This window comes from Ictalurus furcatus, chromosome 3 (genome assembly GCF_023375685.1).
Source record: "Ictalurus furcatus strain D&B chromosome 3, Billie_1.0, whole genome shotgun sequence".
NCBI lineage: Eukaryota > Metazoa > Chordata > Actinopteri > Siluriformes > Ictaluridae > Ictalurus > Ictalurus furcatus.
In genome coordinates, this window is record NC_071257.1 from 12,859,013 (window position 1) to 12,875,797 (window position 16,785).

Consider the following 16,785-nt stretch of genomic DNA (forward strand, 5'->3'; position numbering starts at 1 on the left):
GTCAACCGTTGGAGAGCACGGCTGCGTCCAAAACCGCATACTTACCTACTGTATAGTAGGTGATATACATGTATCTCAGCTACTATATAGTAGGTAAGTACGCGGTTTGGGAGGCAGCCCACAGCTTCAAGCAGTTGTCTTTTAGCACGTATAGTATGACAAATAATTAACTGCACTTGAAGCGTTTGTAAAATGAAAAATGAAACACCCAAAACTGTATACGATACCATAATGAAGACCAACTGTATGTTGATGCATGAAATTCTGGAAGGAACGTTGGACGGCGTGGCGTGGGGATGTAATGATGTGTGCTGTTAATCGATCTATCTTCTATAACATGTAAAACAGGACCATGAAATGAATATTCTAAAAGTAACTCATGTAAACAAATTAATCACAATATTGTCTTATTCAAAATAAGGTCAGTAATTAGATTATTGCTGTCCATGTAAACGTAGTAACTGCCAACAAGAAGAGATTTATTTAGAAGAAGGGCAGCAGAGCACCAGCTGTCACAGTGTGTGATTATATGGCATGTAGTACATGCTGTGAACCTGGATGGTGAAGTATAAATGTTGCTTGTATTACTTAACATTTAAATTCAAAGTTTAGTTATTATATAGTGGGTGATAGTATGAAACTATTGTAGGTAGAAGGTGGCATCATTGCAGCCTGCACAATATTTCCGAATGCCATTCTGAAAGAATAAAAACTCATATTTGTTTCCACTAAATGGGTATTGATAAGAATAGTGAGTTTTAATGTACTTTAGTTTTGGCAGTTGAGGGACTATGAGCATTACCCATCATCCACTGGGGGTCTCCATTCATTTTATCAATAGGCATTGATATCAGACTTACAGAGGCTACAGACGGTGTCAAATGGACGGCTAAGTATATAACCATAGTCACTTTGAAAAAACAGCAAAAACACTACAAGCCTAATATCAAAACTTAAACTAATTAGTGTATATATTATGTTATACATAATATAAAGTGTGTTTACTGTGTAACATATACATACAGCTGTAAAAAAAAAAAAAATTGATTAGGGTGCATCACAATGATCACAGTGCAGTAAGATTACCATTGTAGGAAAAGTTTATAATGATTCTGAACCTTTTATTTGTTTTATATGAATCTCTGACATTATTGCCACGACGCATCTCATTAGACTGTAGAGATATCACATTTTCTATAGTCTGTAGTGAGGTCCTTTGTTAAAACTAGTTGTTGGGATGCATTGAGATGCATTAACATTTACATTACAAACAGACTTTACAAACTGGTTAAGAGGGCTAGCTCTGTCCTGGTCTGCCCTCTGAACAGCATGGTGGTGGGGGAGAGAAGGATGTTAGCAAAGCTGGCGTCAATCATGGGCAACTCCTCTCACCTCCTTTGGGATCCCTGAGCAGCTCCTTCAGTAGCAGACTGCTGCACACTCATTGTAAGAAAGAGCTCTACAGCAGGTCCTTCATCCCTACAGCAGTCAGACTCTTTAATGCTAAAAACACCATAATGCAGCACTGCTAGCTCTTTTGCAACATCAGCCAACACGTTCATAATATTCTGCACTCTGTATATTTATTTATTTATTGCTCTTTGTCACTCACCATCTGCTGTGACCTGTGCAACGTTCCATTTGTTACTTATCTGTATATGAACGAGACGTGGTGTTACTCATCTGTATATATTCATATTCATCTGTATATAAAATGAAGTGTTTATAGTGTACATATTACTATTATTATTGCTCTTATTCTTACTTTTCTATATTCTTCTTCTTATTATTTTTTTGACTTTTTTTTATTCTATTTCTATTTCATGTGCATTTTCTTATCTGTTGTGTGCAATTGAGCTGCTGTGATGAGGGAATTTCCCCAGTGTGGGGACAATAAAGTTTATCTCTTCTTATCTCTTAAATGTAGTGTAGCCAAATTAGTGTGGTCCTTACCACCTCCGCATTCTGGATGTTGTTTACACTGGTACTTAGCACTGATCACTTGTGATGCAGTTCCTCGACACACTTGTTAATACCACGTGTAAACTGGTATTATATTTCATTTCCAGGATGTTGATATACTGTATTTATATTGAGCCTCATTTTCCCGTCTTCCTTTCAATTTCAAGTTTTGTCACACGCAAGTGAAAAAGTTTTTGACTTTAATTCAAGGTCAGACTCACATTTAACTGACACACACTTATGTTTTTGGCAAGCTTTGCCCCATGCACACATCTAAACTTGGTCTGAATACCAGTATTAACTCATCGCATGTAGTGTATAAGTCTGAATATTGACCTTATGGGAAAGAATAGAAATGAACGTGTTCCAGGAGTTTAAGGCCCTGTTTATACTAGTGCGTTTACACTAGGACGAGGAAAACGATCTCCGTCTACACTACACGACCGAAAACGCATGTCACATGACCATTCATGCACACTGGGCATGTGTGTACGAGTGTAAACAGGAAGTTGGTTGCTAGTCCAAACCGGCGTTCCATGTAGGGCTTACGCTGCTTGAAATGAGATTTATTGCCGATTGCTCTAATCATAGCTTGCCTCTTGCACATGTAGGCATCTGCAATATTATAAAATACAGAATTTAACTGCACAATGGCTGCTAAGAATGACGACAAAGCCAGCAAAACTTGCGGTTCAGTCTCCGTGTTGTTGTGTATACGATCAAGCTAGCGTAATGGTCATATGGTAGGTGCTTGACGAATCAGGGAAGGATACACAACGATCCAGAAGACCCAATCAGGGGACGAATGTGGGCAGCCATGCCTTCGTTTTCAAAAGTCTTCGTTTTGGTCTGTTTACACTGAAACGCAAGCCCAGAGTTTTTAAACTAAAACGGGGTCTTCAGCATTTCCAAAAGTCTCCCTTTTCGAGGGTCGAAAACGCCGGAGTAGTGTAAACGACAGGTGTAACTGTTCATTACAACACTGGTTACACAACTCTAAGCAACTCTCACGGCTCTAATTTAAACCCGGCTTCGCTAAACAGACAAAATCACGTGCAGTCAACTGCCTGCTGCTAATTTCCCTAACTTTAGTACATGGAACAGAATATATAATCAGCCACACGATGCTGACTTCTCATTTTTTGTGCAAATACATTTGAAGACCACAATGAAAAAACAATCAGAGTCACAAAACTGTATTTTTGGAGTTGTGCATCCATAGCTGTTGAGTGAGCATTAAAGAATGATCTCATAAATGTACTTGGATGATAGAAAGATCCGAGTCACAGACTTTTCCATTTAAAATAAAGCCATGCTATGGAAAAATTATCAGAGGCCATAGCCTACTGTGAGAAAATGATCACAGTCCAGGCACATGACCGAAATCAGCCAATAGGCTTTGAGTAATGGCGGATGCCCAGCTGAGTGAATTTCATTGTTAACTTACTGTCAAATTTCTTCCAACATATCTCATTAATAATTGCTGGATGAGTATCTTCAACAGACTGATAAACCAAAGGAGAGACAGATACATGGAAGTAAGGCAGAAAAAGAACTCCCTGTAAATTACAGAATTGTGGATAGTATTCAAGTTGAGATTGATGTATAATGTATATTCTGTGAGTTTTCAGTATTTAAGTGATGTTGATGATGCTCAGTTGAATAAATTAGTATAAGTTCATCACTGTATTACTGTGAATACCCACGAACGTAAGATCAGAGTCCGCACAAGCATTTTTTTCATGCTTCAATTAACACAATGTAAATAATAATGGCTGATAATTTTTGGTGTCTTCATAAAGACTATGAATGGGTCTAGTGAACATATCATCAAGATTTTCTCTGTTCTCAACTATTATGACATAAGAAGGTTCTGAACTTTTAAATTCAAATTCTGGATTTCAAGCACAATGTGACTCTGATCGTTTTATCATCGGTGCCTTCATTTGTATAAGCGAGAGGAGAGCACATCATGTGTTGCCATGTGCACAATGCTTAAATTGCACCTTTACGCATGTATGCCTTTTTGTAGCCCTGCTTAATGCTCAAAGTTTTTAGTGCAGAATGTGGCCTTATTATGCCTAACAACTGGTGCAACCAGCTTAGTACATCAAGTCCAGGGTGTATTTGATGAAATACAGCTGCATGTTTTAACTATAGGCTAACTCATCTGAAAAGATAATCAGCCAGTGCTGTATTATATTACATTACTCAGTACATGGTAAATTGAAGCTGTGTACAATTCCAAATGCACAGCTGTATATTACTGAAACGTGATGACACCGAGACATATCACAGATCACACATGGCTCATCCTTTTCCTGAAAATAATGAGCAGTAGATTCTGCCATGGCTCCAGTTTTCTTCTCTGTGCTCCAACACAACATGACTCTAGTGAAAGCTATTGATTGGGAAAGCTAAGGGGCAGGAAGCTGAAATAATAGTCAATATTAGGCACAGTTTGTGCTTGCTAATGAAGCCATAACGGCTGCTCCATCAAAACTAGATTAAAGGAGGAAATGGAGGGAGGATGTGTGTCTGGGAGGAATATAGGAGGCAAGAGAGTGGAGACATACACATGAAAGGGGATGTGAATGGTTAGGGTGGAAAAGTGAAAGAGAGAGAGCGTGAGAGAGCGAGAGGATATGTGTGGGTGTTAGGTTAGTAACCACACACATTTGACACAGGATGCATTACATAAACTTTCTAACGGATCAGCATGAATCTAAAAGATCACAATTGCATATATTCAGGCATCTAAACCTTCATGTGAATAAGCTGAGATTGCATTATATATGACAGTAATAATCATAATAATGATGACATATGATCATCTTTGATCATTTTTGCAAGTATATATACTTAAGATTGTACATAAATGTGTATTTAATGCTGTACTGTACTGCATTGTGTAAAACTGTGTACTTAACTTATTGTGGTAAAAGTTAAGAAAAGTACACACGGCTTCTAGAGAAAGAGGACGTTGGTGGCAGTAACAGTTGGGAGGATGTATTTGTGTGCAAGATAATACAGTCTCAGCTCATTGAAAATACATAGAAGTACGTAGAAGAAGTCACTTCTAAAGAAATTCTGTGAAGTGAAAATGCCTTTCAGTATTTGTACCTATACTGCTGGTTTTTGTAGCTGTTTCCACTGCCACATGAGCTCTACTGTAACTAAGTACCCATGCCCAGGTACAAGGACATGCTGTGAAATGGTGTTATTATGTATTATGCACATTATACTTATTACATATTACTGTGTGGTGGGGAAGTGTGGTGCAAAATGTACTTACTAGGTGTGTGTATGTGTGTGTGTGTGTGTGTGTGTGTGTGTGCCTCTGTTAGGAGTGTATCAGGTGCAGCAACTTTTACACAACTGATCATCACTGAAACCAAATGATAAGAATGCATAGTGGTTATATTTCAATTCAAAGATTGCGAATTCATACCAATTGCAGCTTCTAATGAACAACGGTATCCTACCCCAGGCAGTGTGTAGACGATCTTCACTTATATGCAAGTTACATGTAATGCAAAGTTATGTGTAAGTGTGGAGTGAGGTATAGTGTCAGCGTTACCATTACAATAAGAAGTACGTTAGTTTGAAAGAGCGCATTGAGGTTTTTAATCGCACTGCTTGTTATTGAGTCTTAAATTATTTCGCTCTATTATATAATATAAACTAATAATTATGCATTATTTTTTATGGATGCACAAAAACCACAGAATTAAACTAATGTCCTAAATGAATAATATATATTGTGGTGTGTGTCTGTGTGTATTAGGTTCTTTTCAGTCTTATATAATTGGACACACAGTTGTGTAAAGTTTTAGTCTGAAGTTTACATTTGTAACAATCAGTTTGTGGATTTTATTTTAAATAAACAAAAAAAAAAGCTACTGAAAGTTCACCCCCACCCCCCAATCTGATTAATCGATTAATCTAAATAACAATAATAATAATAATAATAATCGGCCACCTATTTGATCATGAATATAATTGTTAGTTGTGGCCCTAAACTCCTTCACTCATCTTAAACTGGGACCAGATTGTCCACACCCGCTGTCGAATAGGTCACTCCAGGATGACACACGAGTTTTTAATATTAGGAGAGGACTCACCAACATGTACTTCTTCAAGAATCCATTATCCTTGAAACATGTTTTATTAGACTGTACTGGTCTTAACCTCGTGAGAAACTTTTTTTATTCAGTCAACACTCTGGAAGAAATTTAATTTAATTTTAAAATTAAATAAAAAATTTAATTAAGAAATTTAAGTGAAACCTAATGCAATTTTAGAGTTTTAAGAAAAATAGATTTTTAAAACCTTATATAGAGTCCCTTAGACATTTCTCGCCATCAAAATAGCCATAGAAGCTGGCATGGCGTTAAAACACAAACAAACAAACACAAAATACTCATCTTCTAATGTCAGCAACATTAAATATGATTGTTTGGGAATAACTGCACAAGAAATATATATATATATATATATATATATATATATATATATATATATATATATATTTACCTAATTTTTCGTATCCTCACCGAATGTCTGACGAATAATAAATGCTGAAGATCAATGCACATCCTGTATCTGCCTAAAAATGTTAATTTTATGGCCATGCAACCTCACAATTATTTGAAATATATACAATTTGTAAAATGCACTATATTTTCTTACAGGACCTTTTTATTTCATTGTGTGTTGTGACTGAAACGAAATGCACAGAACAATAGCGACAGTAATTAGGCACAAGGTTTACATGGCTGTTAACTCTAATGTTTACGGGGTTATTAAAACAATTACCCACTTTGTTCCATTGGATAGAAATTGGGCTCAAGTCTGTTTAAACTATTCTGACTGAGGTGTATTCGTGAACGTGTTTCATGTTGATTGAGCTCTCAGTTAGATTATTAACGAATTATTAGACTGCATGTAAATGTGGCTAGTGTACCACTATAAAACACGCTAACATGCCACTACTATGTCAGTGTCACTGCTGTGCTGAGAATGATCCACTACCCAAATAATGTTCAGTCAGCAGTGGTCCTATAGACCACTCATTAGTGTAGGCACATGGTACACATACCTAATAAAGTGCCACCTCAGTGTATACGCATAAATATGTACAGAGAGTGGAAATAAGTATTCAGACACTTTTGCTTTTGTTATTTATACATCCAGTGCTAATGTTTTTTGACTAATAAATATGAAACAACAAAACAAAATGTATGTATTTATAAGCATAAACAAATACATTAAAAACTAAATTTGTAGGGAAAACAAGACATCACAAATTACCAACATTAGTACTTTGTTGCAAATTGATATGAACCGACCAAGGTTGTGAGGATCTCACTGATGGACTCACAATTTCAAAATCCTTTATACATTTTGAATGGGATTTCAGTCAGGAGATCAAGCTAGGCCATGCAAGTCTTTCTTGAGTTATTTTGGCTGTATGTTTGGGGTTGTTGTTTTGCTGAATCTTCTCCCCAGATTCAGTTTCTTCCCCAACGAGATTAAATTCCCATCTAATATATACTAGTATATTGCTCCATTCATGTTTCCTTCAATAACATGTAATGCTCCAGTACTGTGTACAGAGAAGCAGCTCCATATCATGGAAGCATCCCTGTGGAACCAAGGTGTTCTCGTACTGTATGGTCTGGTATGTTGCTATGGTGTTCTGTGCAATCATTCTTTCTCCAAACATGATGAGTTGAATTATTGTCAAAGAGCTCTATTTTTGTTTCGTCTGACCAGAGTACATTGTTCCAGAGGAGTTCTGATTTGTTGAAACAAATCTCTGAGTTTTGAGTGGGGTGTAGCAACGGAGATGGTTGTGGTCCAGTTCAATGCATATTGTTCTCTGTTTAACTGTTCTTCCCACAGTTATCTAATCAGCCAATCATGCAAAAAGTCTAAACAAAAATCATGCAGATACAGGTCAAGAGCTTCCTTGAATCTTTACATCAAACATCAGAATGCAGAAAAAGTATGCTCTCCTATGATTTTCACACACAACAGTCTCTAGAGTTTTCACACAATGGTGTGAAATCTGCATGATATCTGCATGATTTTTTGCATTGTGCTGTTGCCCCATGATCAGCTAATTAGATAACTGCAGGTGTTCCTAATAAAGTGGACAGTGAATGTAGTGTCTGAATACTCTTTTCTCTATCAATTAAAAAAAAAACAAAAAAAAACAGTTATTTGTTTATGCTTATGAAGACATACTTTTTGGTTTATATTTACAAGTACGAAGTGAAAAGACATTATGTCTGTACATGAAGTGAATACATGGACTGGAAGTATATTAAATAACAAGAAGTGTCCAAATTCTTATTTCCCTTTACTCTATACTGTTAGGTTGCTGCTGCCTCCATTGCTGAAGCACTAAACCTCTTCCCTGTAGCTGAAAAGAGAGCCTTTTCACTCAGTCACATGCTCAGTGCAGTGAAATGGATGAGAGAAGGGGTGAAGATGGTGCTGAAACAGAGAGACTGGCATAGAGCACAGAGGTGGAGGGTTTCTTTAAATGCCTTTGATAAGAGTCTGCAATCTTGGAAACACAAACAGTCCTTTGGCTTGCTGTCCTGAACATTCCATTCGCATTGTTATTCCCATTAAACATTTATTTATTTTAAAAAAATAAAATAAATTATATATATATATATATATATATATATATATATATATATATATATATATATATATATACTTTCTGGAAGGCCTACAGATCAAATCTCTTTACAACAAAAAGTAATTCTTAAATGATTGAATCAGACCATAAAACAGTCTGCATGTCTAAAAACAACAGTTCTGTTGTAGAATTGTAAAAGTGGTTTCCAGAGAGCTGTCAGTCATATACGGGACAGAACAGATATAATGCACTGGGGAATGCGTTGGGAAAACAATTGAACTGCATTGGAGCATGCAATAGACAAGAAAATATATGATAAGCGAAAGGTGCACTACAGTCAACAATTATTTTTTTTTTCTTACAGAAGCAATATGTCATCACATGCAAAATATTTCTGTAAAAGCGTCTCGAATAACAAAGTTTTGATTTGTGTATGTGTGTGTGTGTGTGGTTACATACACAAGCAAAGGCAGATTGAATTGCTGAACTTACCGTAATTCAATTCAGCTGCTTTTGCGTTTTTCCTCCTCTACTCTCATTTTCCCATGTGCTTAAAGAGAAAAAGCTCATCTTTCTAATGGAGCCAGTGGTCATGATGAAGTGTGTGTCTGCTTGTGAGTTGGTGTCACTGAGGGTATGGGTGTATTCGTATACGAAGGATGGTAAATGGCAGCCACATGCACTTGCAATGTTTTGCCTAAAGGTTTTTTAGGCAAAATTTATCTGAAGAGGCTGAGTAAAAACATTAAAAAATATATCCAAACGCAAAATGTGATATATAGTTGTGAAGTGGACAGTTGGCAAGTAAAGACAGTGCTGTAAGGAGAGAGAGAGTGCAAGAGAGGGCTGCAGAGACAAAGTCAGGACGCCCGCTCTGGGAACACTGAACGCACAATGTTTTATCTCTCCGATGACAGTGTGTACAGTCGCCTGTACAGTGTGTGTATGTGTGAGAGATGACACACACCAGACCCCTAGTGCAGATGAGACCCCCAGTAAAAAAAACATACAGATGTGTGTGTGTGTGTGTGTGTGTGTGTGTGTGTATCACACACTGACATACCCTGTTTTAAATAATTAATTTAAAACAGTTGTCAGCTTATGATTCACATCAGTTGTCCTGGATAATACAATGTTTCGCAGACTAATTATCATTTTTTTCAAAGTGTAGATAATGGGCTGCTTTGCCAGCTGACATATCAGTGTTAGAGTATAAAGGGAAAAGAGGTGACTTTCAGAAAGAAGGACAAGTGATGCAGATGCAGAGCTGGAGCATTTTGAGCGGTTTCTGTTTCCACAAAAAACTCTCAGCCATTTGTATGTGCTGACTAAGTGACACCTTTAGGACAGACACTCAGGGAATACACACAGAAAATACAGGGACATGAATGAGAGGCTTGCAGGGACTCTGAACAGTTAATAAAAGTTTAAATCAATAAATAAAAACAAAAACTAAATGAACCTGACAAATCTATATGTGCTTAGCATATACATACATACATGCATGCATATATGTATATATATATATATATATATATATATATATATATATATATATATATATATATAAAACCTTTTGTACAAAAGATTGCACTAAAGTAGAAAAAAAAAGGATTTAATTTTTTTTTTTTTTTAAATCTCCATCATTCCTGTCAATACTACATGAAGTTGATCTTAGTGATATACCACTCATGTATAGAATATTGAATATTGGTATAGGGGCTGAAAATGTCCTGAACAGCTGATCAGTATTGGGTTGCATTTTCAGATTCAATCCACTGGCATGTTTTCTGCTGTGAATGTGTGTTATGTTAATGTCCATGACACAGATCATACATAAATTATACAGCACATGCACATATTAAAGCATACTTTCACTGTGCCTGTAACATGGACCATTTTGTAACTGTTTGTAAAAATTTTATTGCACTACACAGTCCCTCCAGATTTCGCGATTTCGCATTATTCGGAGGATATTCCGAGGATATTTGGAGGACCTTGTAATTTTTTTTTTAAAGATTTGGGCCAAGACGCGTCATGTGACATCATCACAGCACGCATTCAGCCAAAGCCCTCTTTGATTCACGTGCGTCGAACATGAATAAAGCTAAAAGGTCTCATTTACCAAATAAATGTCACTGCAGAAACTCATGCAAACCAATTTCGTGCAAGTGAAACTTCGCCAATTCAAAAAATAAAGTGCAAAAAAACTCAGCAAGTTGGAAAAAAGCAGCAGTAAAATCAAGCGATTTTGACCGCAACAATCGCACGAACCACAAAAAAATACTCAGCGAAATCCTGTACGGACTCACTATAGGTGTTTTTCTTATTAAAATACAGTTGGGTTTTTTTCAGGCAATAGAAACTTGTTTAGTGTCTGTATTGGCCAACAGTCAGAGCTCTGATATTGCCATCATATCAAAAATGGATCAGTGTATCCATAGGAATTAGCTTTTATTTCCTCTTTATTGCTTTAATTGCTGGAACTGCTGGAAGTAGCAATTTTATAGGCTAGATTATTCATTTAGTCTTTGCAAAACACCCCCTTCCCCTGCCCCATTACAGTGTTAAATATACAGGATTTTTTATGGTACTATATGTTGCCAAGCTAAGCCAAGCTAGCATACAGTAACCTGATGAAATGTGTTTGGACACACTAGTTATTTAGCTTACACTGACACTGGCTTTAAACAGTGGGATTTAAGTCCTTGTACAGTATGTTCCTGCAGAGAGAAAAATGCTTCCTCTGAGTTTTCAAGAGTAAATGCTTATATTCAATAAAGCTTATCTAAACAAAAAAGTTGGATGAGTTGCATTCCTAATCAAAAGGACTGTAAACACTTCACCACTACTGAATGGTGTAAAGAAAACCATCCTCACTGGAACCATTTACAGCAGGAATATCACAGACTTTGTTCTTCACCAGAATGATTTTTATGAATAAAAGTGCCTCTGTGTGTGTCTGTGTGTGCTCTAATTCAAGCTCTTCTAAACTAGATGTTAAAGCATACAGTACAACAAGGCTGTACTTGAAGAGTGTAATACACGCCTGATATTCCCTACTGTAGTTCAACCTCCCTTCAGGGCCAGAGTCAGATGTTGCATGAGAACAGAGCAGACAGATGTAAAAGGGGATAAATCCAGTCTAACTGAATTATAGTCTTGTGAAAAACATGGATTTATGGTAAAACCTAGCTTGGCAGGCAATGGGAATGTTATGTAATGAATGGAGTGATCTGTAGCTGTTTGTAATATGGATTTGCATTTAAAAGGTTTAAGCACTTTACTTTTCGTACTGTAGATGTGGTGTTTTGTTCCCATTAAAATATTTATATATTGATTGATTTATTTTAATTCATGTTACAGATTGACTTGGAGCCAGAGGGAAAAGTGTATGTCATAATCGACTTGACTGGATCTTCCAGTGAAGGTAAGATAATCCCCTCATCACTAATGATCGCATGATGATATGAACCACATTGTTTTTTTTTGTTGTTGTTGTTTTTTTAAAATTTCCAATCTGAGTGACTCAGACTTGAAGAGAATGTCTCTGGTTTTAGTTTTGGAGATGTCTGCTTATATTACAAAAAGCCATTCAACCGAATTTGATCCGTGGCAGTCTTTGATGAATGATAAGGAAAGAGCCTAGCCTAGGATGCTTTTCACTGTTCCTGTGGTTAAAAAAAAAACAACCCCCCAAAACAAACATGTTGCGATTACTCAAGCCAGACTGGGTGTGGCCTAATTCCAGAAAAATAAAACATGCCCTATCCTCTTAAGGCAACTCTGTGAGGCCTTTTCCTATCAGCCTGTAGTGCTCCTGGATGGTGATCAAAGACAGCTCAGTTAGAGCCCGTCCATCCCACTGGAGAAAACACTTCACATGTTTGTCTCTCAGATGCTTGTGTTATCAGTGTAAAAGCCTATATTCTTCCTCCCTCAGTTACAGTAGCTTCCATTAGGACACACATTTGACCTAGCAGAAAAGGCTCTCGGACTCTTAAATGTTGCAGCATAGATGTACCTTCCATGACCTATATTATGTGTATTATTATACTGCCAGTCTTTTTATGACTTGTAAACTGTGCTGACCAACTGCTTTGTGACTTCTTTTTTTAGCCCCCTTTTTTTTTTTTTTTTTTTTTTTTTTTTTTAGCAAAATGCAGCTTGTCATGGTACCAGGAAAACACAATGCCCTCTGTCCTGAAGACATGTCTCCTGGCTGAAAACTTACTGAGTATTTCTATACGCTACCACTAGAGACTTCATAAATATTAAATTAACTAAATATTGCTTTGCAGAAAGCTTCATCGTTCAATGACTGTTTCTATTTCTATCTAGCTCCCAGCTGGAATTTCCCAAATTGCAGATTTACACAAATGTATACTGAGATCAGTCTAATTATTCATCTATTTCTAGAGTCCAGATCAACCATACTGATACCATAACCAGATACATGACGGCTGTGTGTATAATGTGAAGCCAGTGTGTCATGTTTGCTTTCACAAGAAATTAGTGATTTTTTTGTTGTTGTAATGTTTGTTTTTGTCGTAATCACTTCTCAGTGCTACAGAATAAGGACGTCTATGTAACTTGTGCAGTATTTGAGTATTATGGCACTTTAATCGTTAATGAATCAGCAATTAAACACTTAGTAGTTCCCCTGAGAGAGGGAAATTTAGCTGAGTTATCAAAGATCGGTGACGGAAAAGATGTTATCACTAATGGATTTATTGCCCATTTTGTCATTTCCTTATCAGAGAGATTTAACTTGATTGGTCAGGTGATCTCCACTGAATCTAAACATCCATCCATCCATCCATCTTCTATACCGCTTATCCTCTTCAGGGTCATGGGGAAACCTGGAGCCTATCCCAGGGAGCATCGGGCACAAGGCGGTCTGAATCTAAACCATGTCATCTTAAATGACTCGGCCTGTTGATATTTCAAACACAGCTTTCACTATATGTACTTTAAGAAACACATTGATTGAGCTCAGCACAGCTGAGATGATGTGCACACTGAGGTTTGGTCTGGAAGTGCTCTGTATTGCTCTTGGTCTCTGTGCTCTGAAATGACTCGGGTGAACGTGCTTCACTGATCTTAGATTTTGCTGATAACGGAGCACCTTTCAGTTGTAGTATTGGATTGTTCGGCTCAGAACAGCAGGGAGAGCAGCCTAAAGCCTTTGCTTCAGCGTGTCACGGTCATGTCATGGCAAACTCACAACTCCATTTCCTAGAATGCACTGCAAACTACAAACATGACCAACAACTACAACTCCCAAAACTACACACAGACAAGTCACCTTCTCCTGAGGACTAATCAGAGACACCTGCTCCCAATTACACTCACAATCACACCACATAAAAGAGACTCTCATACACAATATCTTTGCGAAGTAATATGCTCAGTCAATCTTTTCTCTGTCATGTACCAATCCTAAATCTAGTATTTGTTAGCCTGGTTTTTGACTTTGTTTACTCCTTTGACCTTGATTTCTGCCTTACCTGCTCTATCCTGTTTGCCTGATGGCCTGACCACTGCCTGTCTTTGTTTATGTCTTTTGCCTTGCCCTCTGGATATTATAATCTTCATTAAAGCTCTTAACTGCACCTGCATCCATCCTAACCTACATTACGTGACAGATTTGGGAGTTGTAGTCGTTGGCCGTGTTTGTAGTTTGCGGTGCATTCTGGGACATGATGGGAAATGAAGTCGTGAGTTTGCCATGACATAACAGTCAGAGACTTTGTTGCAGGTTCTGCTACAGTACGCAGCTAAGTGTCTGTCACTGCAACATGCTACTTTGACCTCACAGGCAACGTATGACTAAGCATTTAGTACTTCCCTGTGTAATTCATAGAGAAGAAAAAAAAGTGAGAGGGGGAGAGAAAGAAGATGATGGAAAGCTGCCATACTGAGTTCAAAGACACAGTGAGTCAGGGGAGGATACAGTGACTGGAGGATATGTCATGACGTCCCTGTGTCTGTCTGTGTGTGTATTAAGGGCTGTCAAATTGCATTCATTGAATTACTTTAAAGATCTCGTATTGATTTCGCACTGTGTAAATATTCAAGCACATTTGAATGCTGCTTAGCCTATTATTTTATACTTGCCACACAAATTGTGAATTACTCAATGACATTCAAGGGGGCTCTACCTTTTTTTTTTCTTAGTAGCTACATAATATAATGCTTCAATGAACTAAAGTATAACATGCATTAGTCTTAATGTAATGCTTGCATTCTGTAATGAAGACAAAACAATCACTCCATTACCTCAGTAGGTATGCACCGCAAAACAGAAATAATATCAGCCATTAAGTCAAACCCACAACATGTACATTATATAGCACAATTCCATATCAACACCAGACCACATTCAAACTCCGATAAACCCTTAGCACTACTCCACAATAATGCACATGGAGCTCTGTCTCTGACGATCAAGTCTTTAAGTCTTTATCTCTCTCTCTCTCTCTCTCTCTCTCTCTCTGTTTCTTGTCACTTCATCCTCAACATTAATACATTAATTAGTGAAGTAATCCACTAATACATACCGATCAATAATAACATTAAAACCACTGGCAGGTGAAGTGAATAACATTGATTAGGGCAGTGGTGGCTTGATGGTTAAGGCTCTGGGTTACTGATTGGAAGGTCGGGGATTCAAGCCCCAGCACTACCAAGCTGCTGCTGTTGGGCCCTTGAGCAAGGCCCTTAACCCCCTCTGCTCCAGGTGCACTGTATCATGGCTGACCCTGTGCTCTGACCCCAGCTTCCTGACATTTCACTGTGCTGTAATGTATATGTGAACAATACTCATTATCTCATTATAACGTCAAGGGGTGAGATATAGTAGGCAGCAAGTAAAAAAAGTCAGTTCTCAAAGTTGATGTGTTGGAAGCAAGAAAGTGTAAGGTAGTGCTGGGTGATATTGCAAAAAAACAAAAGTTTAGGAACAAATTCAGTTTTTTTGTTTTGTTTTACATATTGCAATTGAAAAAAAAGGGCAGTTTATTTACAAGGTTTTTTATTTCTCAGAATGGGCTTTGGAAAATTTAGCACCATCTATAGCAAACGGTGCAAACAATGGTTCTATTAAATAAAGGATATATTTACCAAAAACAAGATTTCCACATGGCACCACAGTGTATTCGTCAGTTTGTTTCTCTGGAGAATCTCTTTTATGTTCTATGTAGATCCCTACAATAAAAAGACCAAAAAAGGCAATATTTCTGACGTAACAAATTTACACATTTGAGGACTGCTAATTTCAGAGGTTTAAAAATCTAACAACCTAGTTAAAACAAAGTGAAATTTTTATTTTGATTTTTACATGTTGGGTAGAAAGATTGCAAAAATATACCAGAGACATGCAGTGAGGATGGCGAACAGTCTAGACAGCCAGAGAAAGCAGGATTTATGTTAGATTACAGTAATTACCTCAAGTGATTTGGAGGTGATTTACACCTTGCATTTTCCCAAAAGCAGACTTAAATTGACCGTATATAAGTATGGACACTATGCATGAAAGGGATAAAATAAGGTTACCCTTTTAGAAAAGGTTTCAATTCAAGCCCCAGTAAGAAGCTAGAATTGTTGACCCTTTTCTAAGAGTGTATTACTGGCATGAAGACATACAGAAGGCTGTTTCTCTTACTTTCACATTTCCTGATCTCTCCACCACCCTGGTAATGAGCAGTCTCTCTGTGCCATGTAACAGCACATTAATATAGCAGTAAAAAAAAGATTGCACTTAACATCAAAAAGAGTTATGAGTTCTTTTTAAAGAAACCCTGAAAGGTCATACATAGAACCCAGTAATAGAGGCTTTTCCTTTTAGAAAAAGGTTCTAAATGAAGAAGAAGCTGAAGGAGCACTTAAATGAGATCTAATCTCTTGCCTTGCTTGCTTTCTGTGTGCATGACTGTGTTTACATTTCTCTGTATTTGCATGACTCTCTTAAGGAAACACAAAGCTACTAGTCATGTCAGTCACATCTTTGTTTATAATTGAGCATTTCTATATAGAGTATTGATGTGTGAGCTTACTGATTTTCTTGTCTTTAAACAAATGCAGATGCATCGCATCAGTGACATGAAATGTATACAAGATTCTCCTTGGTATGCATTGTATATAACATTCTTATTGTATGGACT

The 16,785-nt window shown here is 37.1% G+C and overlaps 1 protein-coding gene across 2 annotated transcripts in view; it reads left to right on the forward strand.

The window, feature by feature from the left end:
• prkceb (protein kinase C, epsilon b) overlaps positions 1 to 16,785 on the forward strand; it is a 125,946-nt gene that overhangs the window by 19,633 nt on the left and 89,528 nt on the right. For both annotated transcript variants that reach the window (XM_053620820.1, XM_053620821.1), the window contains exon 2: positions 11,987 to 12,050. In XM_053620820.1, the coding sequence (XP_053476795.1) occupies positions 11,987 to 12,050 (64 nt within the window). The remainder of the gene's footprint in view (positions 1 to 11,986; positions 12,051 to 16,785) is intronic.